Genomic DNA, 14,235 nt, shown 5'->3' with positions numbered 1-14,235 from the left:
TATGTCCCCCCGAGCGGAACGACGGACCGCAGGCTGGGGGGTCACCCCTTCATTACTGAAAGGCCACCGTGGCCATGTGATGGTGACCGGTGTGCTCTTTATTGCCTCTTCGCGGTCTGAGCTGGTGATTGTCGCCATCAGTCGTTCAGGGCTGGTGATTGTCGCCATCAATCGTTCCGTGAGTTGGATTCTTTGTTCCTTCAGTGTCTTGGCAGTGACCGGTGCCCTCTGTGCTTCCTCTTCGTGCTCTTAGCTGGTGATTGTTGGCATCAGTCTTTCAGGGCTGGTGATTGTTGTGAGAAGTTAGCCTGGCATATGATGTCCACTAGTTCTAGTGTGCACCTTGCACCAGTCTAATCGACCCTTATTGATGGTGGGTGTAAAGCCAACCTTATAGAATGCTATCCGAGTGGTAGCATGGAACAGCAGTCATCAGGCTAAGACTTCAGAGCGTATTAAGCAAGTTGTTTTACCAATTATAATCCCTTGAGTACCAAATGAAAGGACCCCACACAAGGCATATATCAAATATATATGTATTTATTCTAAACACAACCCCTCTGCACTCTTTGAGGTCCGAGGTAAAAGTCCAATGCAAGTTACTCAATTACTATACGATAAGTTGCACAGTATACTTTATGCCCTAGGGGCCTCACAAACCATATACTAAAATAGTGGTATAAGAACCACAAGAGAATTAGAAAGCAGGCCTGGGCCTGGAGAATCGCTGGGGCTACTCTAAACAACCAAAGGTTAGGCTGTAGGGGGCCCACGGGAGACGCTTGCAGTGTCTAAACACAGATGCGGGTTACCATTGACTTTCTAGGGGAAACGTAGAAGTTACAAATATACAATTTAAGGACACTTCTGGATGGACTATGATGGAACCCTTTTAAACTAGTACACTTCGAGACTCAAGACCTACAGGAGCACCGGAGTACTTGTGTTACCTCACCCAAGGAAGCCGGGTGCATAGGTGTCTTTTCGTGTCTGTTTTTGTCATCGTTTTCAATGGAGGGCTGCAAAGAAGTGCTGCAGGCGACCAGAGGAAAAGTGTCCGGGTGGATCCAAGGGTGGATCGAAGATCTGTAGAACCTGAAAGCAGAAGGGACACTGGGTCACTGGCCAGTGACCAGGGCGGCGATAGAAAGATGCCACCAGATGTTGGGTGATTTCAGGTGAAAATGTGAAATTTGTCTCTTCATCCACAAGGACCAGGAGGCGTCGACGACGACCAGGAGCTGGATTCGAGCTGTCCCACGAAGGATCTAGTTGACTGCGGTGTCGGTATCTGGACTGGCCCCAACAAGCCTTGGAAATTGCAACCCACGCAGGATGTAGAGATTGGCTTTGGTGCAGACCAGCAAGGTCTGAGGGAAGTTGGAGCAAGCCTGGAGCAACCAGAGGAGAGGGGTTGGCCTAACGGCTAAGGCGCTCGACCTCGGACCTAGGGATCTGGGTTCGAGTCTCGGTAACGACGCCAAAAACCCCCTGTGATTCTGGGCAAATCACTTAATTTCCCCGTGCCTAAAAATGAAAGTGTGTCCTCATGTAACGTAACTGGTGCTATGTTAAGCGCTCTGATAACGGTTCGGTTCTAGTTCGCGCTATATAAAACTCTGCAAAAAAACCAAAAAAAAAAAAACCAGGAAAGCAAGTTAGATTCAAATGAAAGTTTTCGGGGGGGCTCACTAGCCAACGGACTAGTAACCGCAAAGACACGTCAAGCTGAAATGCAAAAGCGGGACCCACGGGTCACTCGTGGAGTGGGGGCCTCTGAGCTTCGGTGCAAATGGTGCTCCAGTCTGGGGCTTCAAGCACAACAATGCACGACTTCGAGTTACCTCGTGAAGTGAGTGCAGCTTGCAAAATGCAGGATGTCCAGGAGTTCTGGTCCCACGTCTCTCGTGTCTGCCACGGGTCTCCGACTTTGCTGTGAGCGAAGGAAGGGGTCAGAGATGTCTGGAAGTCTGTGTTCTGTGTCGCAGATTCTTCGGTATCCGGTGGGAGCCTTGAAAAAGAAGAACGGCAAAGTTGCTGTTGGTGCCTGTTTGAACAGGGTGGTCACTCCTTGACCACAAGGGAGATGTCTTCCGTCTTCCAGTCGAAATGGGATGTCGAAGGTCCAGGATTTATGTTTCAAAGTTTCGTCCAGGGTAATCTAAAGTCCTAGTGACTGGGCTGCTATACTTGTACTACGTTTAAGGGCTGGACTACCCTTAAGGCTTCCCCTATGGGTGGACCTGGGATGTGGGTGTTTACACCCCTTTCCCTTTGTCCAGTTTTGCGCCAGAGCTGGGGGAGAGGGCCCCAACAACCGGTTTGGACTGGGAAATGCATGGAGCACCTTGTGAGCCCCAGGCAGTGTCTGGAAATCATTCACTGAATGCAGCCCTCCCTGCCCCAATACACTAAAGCCTGTCTGGGGAGGTGCTGGCACCTCCCTGGACAGGAAACCTATTTTCCAGGCCTCCCCTGCCGGGGTTTCGTCCAGCAACAGGAGGTCAGACTCGTGTCTGTGGCAGCAGCATCCATTTTGTGATGCTGAGGCTCTGTTTAACTTTTACCGGGTAAACCAGTAACTACATGTCTGCTCCCTCTAGAATTGTGGAATGCTACCCCTGTCGCCAGGACTGGCAGGAGGGTAGTATTCTAAAGTGTTTGACACCTTACACAACATGTTTTGATAAAGCCAAACCAAAGTTAGCATTAACCGCGAGGATTATAATGCACTTAAGAGTATATGGTATGGCTATATCATAGAACAGCTATAAGGAGATGGTTCCGAAAGCTGCAGAGGGGCTCAGCTCATGCTAGGGCACTCTCTCACTTAAAACCAATCACTCTGCCTCCAGGATTGTTAAGGCCTGCCATAGGAGTGATTTATAGGTGTATATGTGTCTAGATGTATATATAGATATAGGTATACTATATCTAAGTAAGTGGTGCTTACACCACCTTACCCAGGCTGTATGAACAGACCTGTGGTGTCAGTTTGGAAGGCAAACCAGGGGTGGCACAATACATGCTGCAGACCCTGGTAGGCCTAGGGTGTACCTATGCCCTGGTACCTATTGTACACTATCAGGGGCTCACAAGGGTGACCCAGTAACCAATCTGGCATGTACCTAAAGAAGATGGTATCAATTTAGAGAGAGAACAGCTGGGCTGTGGGCCTGATTAGCAGGTCCACAGCCACACTAAAGTCGAAAAACTAGAGAATCTAAGCAAAAAGTGGGAGTAACCATATGAAGCAGACCGTACTCTCCTACAATTGTTGCTATCAATCGTTCACTGAGTTGGATTCTTTGTTCCTTCAGTGTCTTGTCGGGGACCGGTGCCATCTGTACTTCCTCTTCGTGTTCTTAGCTGGTGATTGTTGGCATCAGTCTTTCAGGGCTGGTCATTGTTGGCATCAATCGTTCAGTGAGTTGGATTCTTTGCTCCTTCAGTGTCTGCAAGTTCCTCATTTAGGAGACTTGAAGCCTTCCCCATGTCTCCTGAAGATGGCCGCTTGCTCCTCACTGGTCACTGCAGGCTGCCAGATACCATGATTGCCAGCACCGCAGAGGTATTCCTTGATACCGTTTCTCACCCTCACACCATGTAAGAGGGTGGCTGGGCGCCTGCTGTCCATGTCCTTGCATGTTGAGGTGGAACGAGCAAAGCTTGGTCCTCCTTCAGGTGACCGATTGAGGCATGAGGGCTGGGAGCTTGGAGCTGGACTGGTGTTGGAGAACTACTTCAGTCTGGGTGCAGCGCGCACTGAGGTCCCCATGGTTTGGGAATGAGCGCTCACAAGCTGCACTCCGTAGATCTCTTCTAGGCAGAAGTCTCTGCATTGCCGAGCCTCACCTCTAGCTTAGTGGGCTTAGTTTGCAGTTTGATTTGCTGTAGCTTTTCTCTTCCAGGTCCCTTGATTGTTCTGGCTGTGTCATGTATGGGCCAATTGTCAGTGGTTTGTGTCCAAGCCCTGCGCTCCTGACTGCTGATGATTTCCCCTTTACAATTGTACTCGTGTATTCTGCTTTTTCTGCTGCCCTCTTGAAACCAAACTTTTGAAACTTCTTGGCCGTTCACTCTTTTCATGCCCGTTTCGGATTCCGAGCTCCCGTTCTTGAAAAGGCCTAATCCTACTGTTTTCCTTCCACTTCTATGTACCCAGTTTCAACCCACATTTTTTATTTCATCACTGGAAACTATTAACTCTGCTCTTTTTCCTCTGGACCACTCCCTAATTGTGTGCATCATTATCCCTTGGCTTTTGAAGTCTTCTCTTGGTACTGCTTCTTTGTAACATGCCCCTTTCCCCCATGCTGCACAGGTCATCAGCAGCTTTCGATTCTTCTCTGTGCCTTCTGCCTCATTCTTCCGTCCCACTGTGACCATCGCTGTTTCCACTTCCTGGGAGCTGATCTTCTGGCTTTGCTAAAGCTGCTCATTCTTCTCACTTCATTCTACTGGGACTTTTAGTGGCGTTTGGTTCTGTTAATCTTCATATTCTGACTGGCATGTCTTCCTTTTGTCTATAGAGTTCTGTTTTTTCGAGGTACCCATCCTCCCTCTCTTGGGTCCATCTCTCGTCCCTAATCCTTTTCTCCTCTAGTATGTCTTCCATGGCTCAATCCTCTTCCATTTGCCGCCTGAAATTGGTCTTTTAGGATTGTTGTACCACTGCTGCATACAAAGATAGGTCTCAAATCTTTTTTCCTTCTTCCTTTCTTCTGTCCTTTATAATACTATTTCTAATTGCCTTTTCACAATCACTTCCTGAATGTTGTCCTGCTTTTCGTAATCGGCTCAACCCTAGCAACGACGTTATTTATTTTCCTGACTCTCGCCCTCATGCTTTCATTCACTTGCACCATTTATTCCCTTCTTGATGTCCATTTGACACTGTTGAGTAATCTGTGACCCCACCTTGTAACCTTTAAGGTGACTCTAGCTGAGATGTCCCTCCCTAAGACTACAGGTTTCAAACCATGCAGCAACTATATGAAGCAAATGTCGGTCACGCACCCACATAACGTGTGACTCTGATGTTTGGCTCGGTAGACTACTCAAAGTTGTGCAACAAGTGTGGTGGAAGGAAGCAGTCTATGCCCATATTCGAAGGTGGGATGCCAGTCTTCCCTTGCTTCAAAGACTGGTTGTTGCGGATTACTCTCCACAGTCAGTCGTAGACCACCACCAGATGGCAGTGAATCTCCTAAAATTGTTGGGATTCACGATCAATGAGTCAAAGTCACACTTAACTACTTTGCAGAGGCATCCTTTCAACGGAACGGTCCTGGATATGGTACAATCTAAGGCCTCTCTGTTGCAATGAGTCCTGGCCTTTCCAGCTAAGATCCTGATATTTCCATCTCATCCTGTATCTCAGTGAGAGCTGCACTGAAGATTCTTGGCCTTTCAACCTCCTGTATCCTCCTTACCCATTACATCAGGTGGCATATGCATACACTACAATAGAGCCTGAAGTTCTAGTGGACTCAGCCCTGGGGAAATCTGTTGTATACCGTTCAGATTTCGAAGGACACTGCTCACAATTTACGGTGGTGGCTACTCGACCACAGTTGTACTTGTAAAAAGCCCCTCTCCCTATTCAAGCCAGAGTTTACAGAAGTGACACTTGGATTGAGGAAGTCACCTGGGGGTAGAGATCAGAGGACTGGTCTCCAATGAAAGCCCAACTCCATATCAAACTGCTGGAGCTACGAGCCATTTGCTTGGGCATGAAGGCTTTCTTACCATCCATCAGTGGAAGGCTGGTGCAGATTCTCATAGACAACACCACTGCCATGTGGAATTGGAACAGACCGGGAAGAATGGGGGCTGCGGCGCTCTGCCAAGATGTTCTGTGCCTCTGGAATCTGTTGGAGCGTCAGGCATCTTCCTGATTGTGAACCACCTGCAGGGTTCTTGAAGGCCAGAGCTGACTTGCTCAGCCGATGGTGTCTGGCAGTTCATGATTAGCTACTATATCCAGAGGTGGTGCTGGGCATCTTCTGGAAGTGGGCAGAATCCTGGCTAGAACACGCAGTGCCAAAAGTGGTGTTCATTTAGTTTCCAAAAGAGCACTTACTAAGAGATGCGTTCCAACAGGAATGCGACTCGAGACTCCTGTATGCATTCCTGCCTCTGTCCTCCTGCTGCAAGTTCTGAAAAAGATCAGGAATGACGCAGTACAAGTCGTTGTAATGGCCCCAGATGTGGCAAGAAGAGCTTGGAACCCAGAGCTTCTTGGCATTAGCACGTCTTCTGATCTGACTGCTACATCAGGAGTACTTTCTTGCTCAGCAACAGGGCAGGTTTCTCTATCTGAACCTATGCAATCCACACCACTGTGCATGGAGATTGAGCGGCAGCAGTTGACTGCGTGTGTTCTACTGCTGGAAGTGCTAAATATCTTTCCTTCCTCCATACACCCTTCCACAAAGTCCATTTGAGCCGGGCAATAGGACAAGTTTGTGGCTTGGTGTGGTAACCTCAAAAGTGACCTTTGATAAGATTGATACAATCCAAACTGAAGGATGTTCTTTTGTTTGTTTTGCCTTTGGTCCATCAAGGCCTTACTATGGTCACTCCTAAAGATCATTTGTCTGCCCTTTTGGTCTTTTAAGTTTGTCGGACCAACTGTCCTTGCTTAAATCACCTGTTATTATGAGGTTTGACACACTTGTCTTCCAAAACATTTTGTGATGCCCACAGTGGGATCTTAATTTGGTCTTACCATTTCTTAAGTGCACACTCTTCAAGCCTATCCATCGCCGCTTGCTGTTTGTTTTGATTTTGAAGCCTGTTTTCCTCATTGCAATTAGGTTGCATATTTGAGCTTCAGGTGCTCTCGGTGGACCTGCCCACCATCTTTATCCAGACAAACATTGAGAGCTCGGACGGCCTTCTTCACTAAAGTTATGACTCCTATCCATGGCGGGAAATCTATCACCTTGTGTACGTTCTTTGCCCCTCCCCTCAAACCGTAGCCCCTACAAAAACCATCAAAAAAAAGGAGAGGTTTCATTGGCTATATCTTAAGAAGTCTTTAAGCTTTTATATTTATGTTGCCAAGTAACATAGTCTAGGTGATAATCAGTTTGTGGTGTTCTGCATGACGAAGAAAGAGACGCCTGAGCAGAAGAGGACCCTGTTGAGGTGGATATCTGCAGTTAGAGAGACTATTCACCAGAAAGAGCATTACCCAAGGTAGGTAACTTGTCCATTACTCACAGAAAGCTTCAGATGAAAGCTAAGCTATCATCTGTGGTCTGGTTGCTTATATGTTGTAGATCTGATTTTAATAGGACTTAATCCAGATTTAACATTGGAAACAGTTTCTGTAGCTTTGCTTCCACAGGCTTGTGCTTCAAAAGCCCTTGGTTACTTGTTAGTTGACAGTTGTTTCCCCTTCACTCTGACACCACATAACCTCAGTGTGTACAATGATACAATTGCAGTTGATTTTAAACCTTTGCACACCTACAGTGTGGCAAGCACAGTAACGTTTGATTAATACTGTGTTCGTTTTAATTAACGCGTTTGTTACAGAGGTCTGTGTATGATGCCGGTGCTCCTCTAGAGATCTGAAACAAGAGGTATCTTGAGTAAAATATGTGGGGAACATGGCAGATGAATGTCCTCACACAGGTCTCATTGGGAGCTAGGGTAATGGCGCTCAGAGGATCTTCCGCAGAGTAATGAAAGAAAGAGTTGGCACAGCCGACACTCAAAGGTGCAGTTTGCAGGCCTAATTATTGTGTACTTTCCTGTTGATGTTTGGTGGAAGCCAAGTTCGAGTGCCTTGAAGGCTGTGCTGGTGTGTGTGTGTTTGTCTTGTGTTCAGCAGGTCTTTAGCTGTAACTGTTGTTCTCTCTCTTTCCAGTGAAGGCGGTGAGAAGGAGCCCTTGTCGGTGGTCGGTTCTCCATACTGGATGGCCCCTGAAGTTCTCCGAGGGGAGTTGTATGATGAAAAGGTAAGTACTCCAAGCAGAGTGGTTGGGCAGGGAAGGAGCCATAGGTTTGAAGTTCTCTGCCTGTCTGCGGGTATGAGGAGGACGTGTCTAGTCCGTTCATCATATAAGGTACACTCAGACCGTCAGGCCCTTCTCGCAGGTGGACACTTCCTGATTTAGGCTTTTTTTTTTCTTTTGCTTAAATTATATCAGATTTTTTTAATACCTTACATTGTGTATCAAAGATTGTAAAATCTCTGGAAATCCATTTTTTGTATAGGCTTGAACTTGTCATTTGACAAGGTAGGCAAAACCCTAACTTGGAAGGCACTGACCTCTGGTGAGGTTGAGTCAATGTGAACAGGTGAGGCTCGAGTCATGGAGATTATGGGGATAGGTAACAGGGCTGAGTGATGCTGTTCCGGCCTGTGTGGGTTTGGGCCGACGAAGGGGAGTTCTGATGAATGTGGAGTGATGTGAGCGGGGCATGGTTAGGGCTCAGTGCTCCGCTGTCTTTCTATTTGAGTTTGCACTATCCCATCTTTACACTGTTGGTAGTCGGGGTAAGGAGTATAGTAGGGGTGAGATGAAGCAGGTACACTGGTCTGGTGCAGGCGAGCGAGTAATGCAGGAGATGCTTCAGGACAAGTTCTTCATTTCGCGATGATGTACTGATATTACAGTGGGTTAATATTGGGAAGTGGATTATTGGTAGGGGCAAATGTAGGTCTGCCACTGGCAATAAGGCCACTAACACAGTATGGGGATCAGAGTAGGTCTTGGAAAATTATTCCCATGCTCAACCCTTGGACAGATTTTACTTCAAAGACAGGTATGTAAAGAATTTAAAAACACCAATTCAGTAAATAATTAAGACAACACAAAATATAAATCCAACACCAATTTATAACAAGCATTGAAAATGCAATAGGTCTCGCAATAGAAGAGTTTAACTTTTTTCGTTTTGCAAATGGATGAGTGGCGTTGCGTGGATGAGTGGCGTTGCGTGGATGAGTGGCGTTGCGTGGATGAGTGGCGTTGCGTGGATGAGTGGAGTGTGAGTGGCGTTGCGTGTGTGAGTGGCGTTGCGTGTGTGAGTGGCGTTGCGTGTGTGAGTGGCGTTGCGTGTGTGAGTGGCGTTGCGTGTGTGAGTGGCGTTGCGTGTGTGAGTGGCGTTGCGTGGGTGAGTGGGGTTGGAATGCAATAGGTTTCGCATTAGAAAAGTTGTAGTTATTGGTCTTGTAAATGACATAATTTATTTATTTTTTCGTTGTTAAAATTGCTAAATTGATGGCTTTGTCATTTACAATGCCAATAGTTATAACTTTTGCGAATGTGACACCTATAGCATTTGGAATGCAACATGTTTTGTATTTACGTGACTTATATGGCAGCTCTGGTCGTTATGCTACATCTCTAGATAGTTTTATCTTTCGCAAATGTGACACCTATTGTAACACAATATGTGTTGTGAGGTTGAGGGTGAGGGGTTGAGGGTGAGGGGTTGAGGGTGAGGGGTTGAGGGTGAGTGAGGGTGAGGGTGAGTGAGGGTGAGGGGTTGAGGGTGGGTGAGGGGTTGAGGGTGAGTGAGGGTGAGGGGTTGAGGGTGAGTGAGGGTGAGGTGTTGAGGGTGAGTGAGGGTGAGGTGTTGAGGGTGAGTGAGGGTGAGGGGTTGAGGGAGGGTGAGGGGTTGAGGGTGGGTGAGGGGGTTGAGGGTGAGTGAGGGTGAAGGGTTGAGGGTGAGGGTGGGTGAGGGTGGGTGAGGGTGGGTGAGGGGTTGAGGGTGAGTGAGGGTGAGTGAGGGTGAGGGGTTGAGGGTGAGTGAGGGTGGGTGAGGGTGAGGGGTTGATGGTGAGTGAGGGTGAGGGTGAGTGAGGGTGAGTGAGGGTGAGTGCGGGTGAGTGAGGGTGAGTGAGTGAGGGTGAGTGAGAGAGGGTGAGTGAGTGAGGGTGAGTGAGGGTGAGGGGTTGAGGGTGAGTGAGTGTGAGGGGTTGAGGGTGAGTGAGGGTGAGGGGTTGAGGGTGAGGGGTGAGGGTGAGGCTGAGGGGTTGAGGGTGAGTGAGGGTGAGTGGTGGGTTGAGGGTGAAGGGTTGAGGGTGGGTGAGGGTGAGGGGTTGAGGGTGAGTGAGGGTGAGGGGTTGAGGGTGAGTGAGGGTGAGGGGTTGAGGGTGAGTGAGGGTGACGCACTGTGCACCCAGTAAATGCACATTACAAGGGAGCTCGATCTTGAACCAGTATTACCTTGACGACCAGGATAAGGGCCTAAGGGATCTAATGCCTTACTTACCAACACTTCACTCGCCTATGCCTCATGTACAAACACCTACATAGATAAAAGGGTGCTTGCCCTAAATGTATTTAGTTGTGCCCTGGAGGTTTCAGCGCCGTGTTGCGGCGCCTGCGGGCCTGGTTAGAAAGAAGCTGAAAAGTTGAGCCGCTAACTCCCCTTTTGTTTTTTGGAACAACTTCTGCATTGTTTCATTCCATCTCTTTGTGAGTTGTGCTCTGGTGCGCACGCAGCTCGTGAACAGACTTCATTTAATAAATACTGCGTGACAGTGTTTAATCCAGTCACCTAATAAGGGAGTTTACGGAACACACAGTCTTCCGGAAATTAAACAAGTGTGATAGAAAGTATGATGCAAGCCTCAAGCCCTTGATTCGGCCATGCCCCCTTCCAGATTCCGGTTCCAACCTAGCCATTCTGCCTAGATTTAGCAGATCATGAGGCACAGCGCAGGCTCTCGAAAAGAGAAGACGACAGCCTTTGATGCAGAGCGCAAGTGAAGCTGCTGGCGGCAGATACATTCAGGCCCCTTTGTCCAGCCGAACCACGTGACCGTCTTTAAAGGGTCCGAGGTCGGGATGCTATCAGAGACAGTGTGCCCTGTGAAAAGATGGAGAGATAAGAGGTAGCTGCCCCGCCCAGTCTCTCGGGGGCTGGGAGCCACTGCACACCTTTGATGTCTCCCCTCCCCATACAGATAAAGCAGACCAGAACCAACTGTAAACTGCTGAGTAATGGCGTCACTGCAAATCACTCCAGGCCCGAGGTGTCATGGGATGCCAGCTCCACATACGGTGAACCCGAGCAGAGTCACACACATAGCACTGAGGGCTTAAAAGGTGAAAAACACTGCTCGTTAAAGCGTGTAAAAGAATACCAAAAACTGCCGTGAATGCACCCAGGGACGCTGATGGGAGGATGACGGACACCGGGCTGCAACCTCACACGAACCTTTTGATGGTTAAAGCAAACGATGCAACCTGCTAACGAACATTTTACTAAATGGACATGCCCTGTATGCCAGTTTTAGGAACTCACGTGCTGCTACTTAAAATCTCGTGGAAGGAAACATCTGTGCTGCGTCACCGCAAGTCTTTTAATAAGTGGCATCGTTAGGTTTGGAAGGGCCTGCAGAAAGGCGCATAATACACTGGCAAAAAATGCTTATGATTTATTTCCCTGTCAGGCCTACGCTGATATCTGCGTGTTTTAGGGCGGAATTAAAACAAGAAAAGTAAAATAAAGGGAGACGCCGTGAAAGGACGAGTGACTGGAGAAGGGAGCACCAAAAATGAGGAATAGAGAGAGAAGAGAGGAAGAAAGGAGGGGATTGAGTGCAGAAAATACAGTCCGAGAGAAGGGAAAAAGAAAAGAGGAGCGAAATATTCAGAAGAATTCGATGGTGAGAAGGAAAAAAGCGGAGAAAGGGTAGGTGTGAGAAAGAATGGAGAGAAAAAAGAAAGTGAATGTGAATGATACGGGAGAAAAGAATTGAGAAAACCGAATGGGAGAAGAGAATAGTGAAAGACAGTAGAGAAGGGAAAGACTGGGAAATGGGAGACAAAATAAATGAGGAAGAATGAAAAGGGTAGACGAATGTTGCAGGGAAAGCGAGATGAGGAAAGGAGGGTAGAGGCAAGAGGAGGGAGGACGTAAAAGAAGAGGCCTGGGCTCTGATAGATATAATTATAAAACATGACAGCGGGGAGGGCACTCAATAAATTAGAATTGAAGAAACAGATGAGAGGGGTAGGACAAGGGACAACGAGGTTGAGCATGAGGGGCGAGAAGGAAAACAAGCTCTCGGCATTGCGTGGCGGGAGGGGGCGGGGGGAGGGTAGCTGTGCACGTCGAGTCGGAACAAAAAACAAGTGAAAGCGGGATGTAATTAGGGGGGAGGAGAAGTCTGGGCAGGCAGGATGACTCAGGGGAGGGGGCGGAGCGGGGCAGAGCGGCATGTGGGTGTGAAGAAGCCGGGCCTTTGAAGTGAAGCTAAGCTTCACTTCAAAGGTGTCGGAGGAATGCGGGCGGCTGTGCACGCGCTTTTAAGCTCAATGCACATGCGCATTGAGCTTAAAAGTCACGGGCACTGCAAGGAATCGCCACGATTCCTTGCTTCTTAGTTAAAGCTTGTTTAAGCCGCAATAGGCTCGCAAGCTCGATGCGCATGCGCATCGACAGGCGAGACCTAAAAATAGGAACTATTTGTATCTTTTAAATGACATCAAAACGAAGGAAATCCACTGTAGGGAACCAGAGATATGAATTTTTAAAGATAAGTCACTTTCTGGTGTTTAGAAACCAACAGTGCCTCTTTTAGTCATTTACAGGAACTGTGAATGGCAGAGACAGAGTGGTCTCGGCTGTGGTTACATCAAAGATCCGCCTGCATCTAAATTCAGCAGGCAGACCATTGTATTGGCGATAAGCATACTCCATCACTCTTGCAACGGGAATAATTCCGACAATATGTACATCCGGGCCGAAGTCTGGAAGCGATCTCCTTCAGCCACACAATCTTCTATCAGAAAGCCTCAAACAATATCACCAACAGTCAGTTTATTGTACGAAGTGACAGGCGTGCTTGCGCTCTCGTCAACCTGGACGAATAGCAGAGTTCCTTGCATGTATTGCTTTGTTCTAGTGCGGCATTGATGATTGAGTCGAAGTTAGTGCATTTTATGGTCCATACTGTGCATGTCGAACTGACCCTTGGTTTGTCGTCCCTAGGCGGATGTCTTCGCATACGGAATCATCCTGTGTGAGATGATCGCCCGGATACCCGCGGACCCGGACTACCTTCCCCGCACAGAGGTACCAACCTTCATTACTCTGAGGCAGAGCACTTCTCTGGCATGTTTGTAGTGCAGTTTAGTTTTCATTTGCAGCAAAATTAATGATGCTTTCATGAGTTTATGGTTGCTAGGCAGTTTCGTGTGAGACTGAAAGTCGTTTTCTTGGGTCCTCAATTAACAGCATTATGTATGTATGGGTTTGGGCTGAAACTGTTGCCATACGCATGAGTCTGCCACCAGAAATGTTTTTTTATTTCTAACCCTGTATATCTTTCCACACTTTATCCTGGTTCTTTAGAAGACCACGCCTACAGTTATCGGCCATCTGTCGTATTGCAGCCCTCTTGACGTACCTAGAGAACATTTAAGGCCTGGGTAGGGGAGCACATGGTTTTTGCTTGACAGAGTTCAGAAGTTTGACGGCAGATGGAGGGTGCGGTGGGCATGAGAAGGACTGGCTCACAAAGAGGGCTGGGTTATGTGCCTTGCTGCCCTGCGAAGTTACTGGGGTTCACCGCTAGAAGGACGATCCTGGCAGTGGTCTGTGGGAGTCAGGGAGGTGGAGGGTTAGGCAGCAACGAGCGCTGCACTGCAGGAGCCGCCGGCTGTAGGTGCCGCAGTCTTTACTCAGCGAAAACAACAGTTGATGGACAGAATGCAGAACAATATCATACATTCTCCCCAGTACAGAGATCTGGGCCTAAATCCATCGTTTTTTTGCTCACCACACCACCCCAGTTCAGACATGGCCATATGCAAATCAGCCATGACCCTGTGCCTCATGGGAACAGTCCAGCCCGAACTGCCAAGCCATGTCTTCCGTGGACCGGAATCAAGCATCCTAGGACCAGTTTCTGGCTTTCAGCCGTCTTCTGCCAGGATAGCTTTACTCCAGTGGCGTGGAGAGCACGGGACTCACGTCTGAGCATACCCGTCCCTCTGGGGGTGACAAATGCAAAACCAACTGTTGATGGACAGAATGCAGAACAATGTCTTGCATTCTCTCCAGTACAGAGATCTGGGCCTAAATCCATCGTTTTTTTGCTCACCACACCACCTCAGTTCAGACATGGTCATATGCAAATCAGCCTTGACCCTGCGCCTCATGGGAACAGTCCAGCCCTAACTGCCAAGCCAGGTCTTCCCTGGACCGCAATCAAGCATCCTAGGACCGGTTTCTGGCTTGGCAGTTCGGGCTGGA

General features: G+C 48.3%; 1 protein-coding gene across 1 annotated transcript in view; it reads left to right on the top strand.

Annotated features, from left to right (window-relative positions):
* Nucleotides 1-14,235, top strand: part of TESK1 (testis associated actin remodelling kinase 1) — a 493,128-nt gene that overhangs the window by 404,313 nt on the left and 74,580 nt on the right. The window contains exons 6-7 of the mRNA XM_078674640.1: nucleotides 7,883-7,973; nucleotides 12,970-13,053. Of these exons, the coding sequence (XP_078530766.1) occupies nucleotides 7,883-7,973; nucleotides 12,970-13,053 (175 nt within the window). The remainder of the gene's footprint in view (nucleotides 1-7,882; nucleotides 7,974-12,969; nucleotides 13,054-14,235) is intronic.

The sequence above is a fragment of the Lissotriton helveticus genome, chromosome 2_1, assembly GCF_964261635.1.
Source record: "Lissotriton helveticus chromosome 2_1, aLisHel1.1, whole genome shotgun sequence".
Classification (NCBI taxonomy): domain Eukaryota; kingdom Metazoa; phylum Chordata; class Amphibia; order Caudata; family Salamandridae; genus Lissotriton; species Lissotriton helveticus.
The sequence above is the reverse complement of the archived record's forward strand: the minus strand, read 5'-3'. Positions and strand labels throughout refer to the sequence as shown.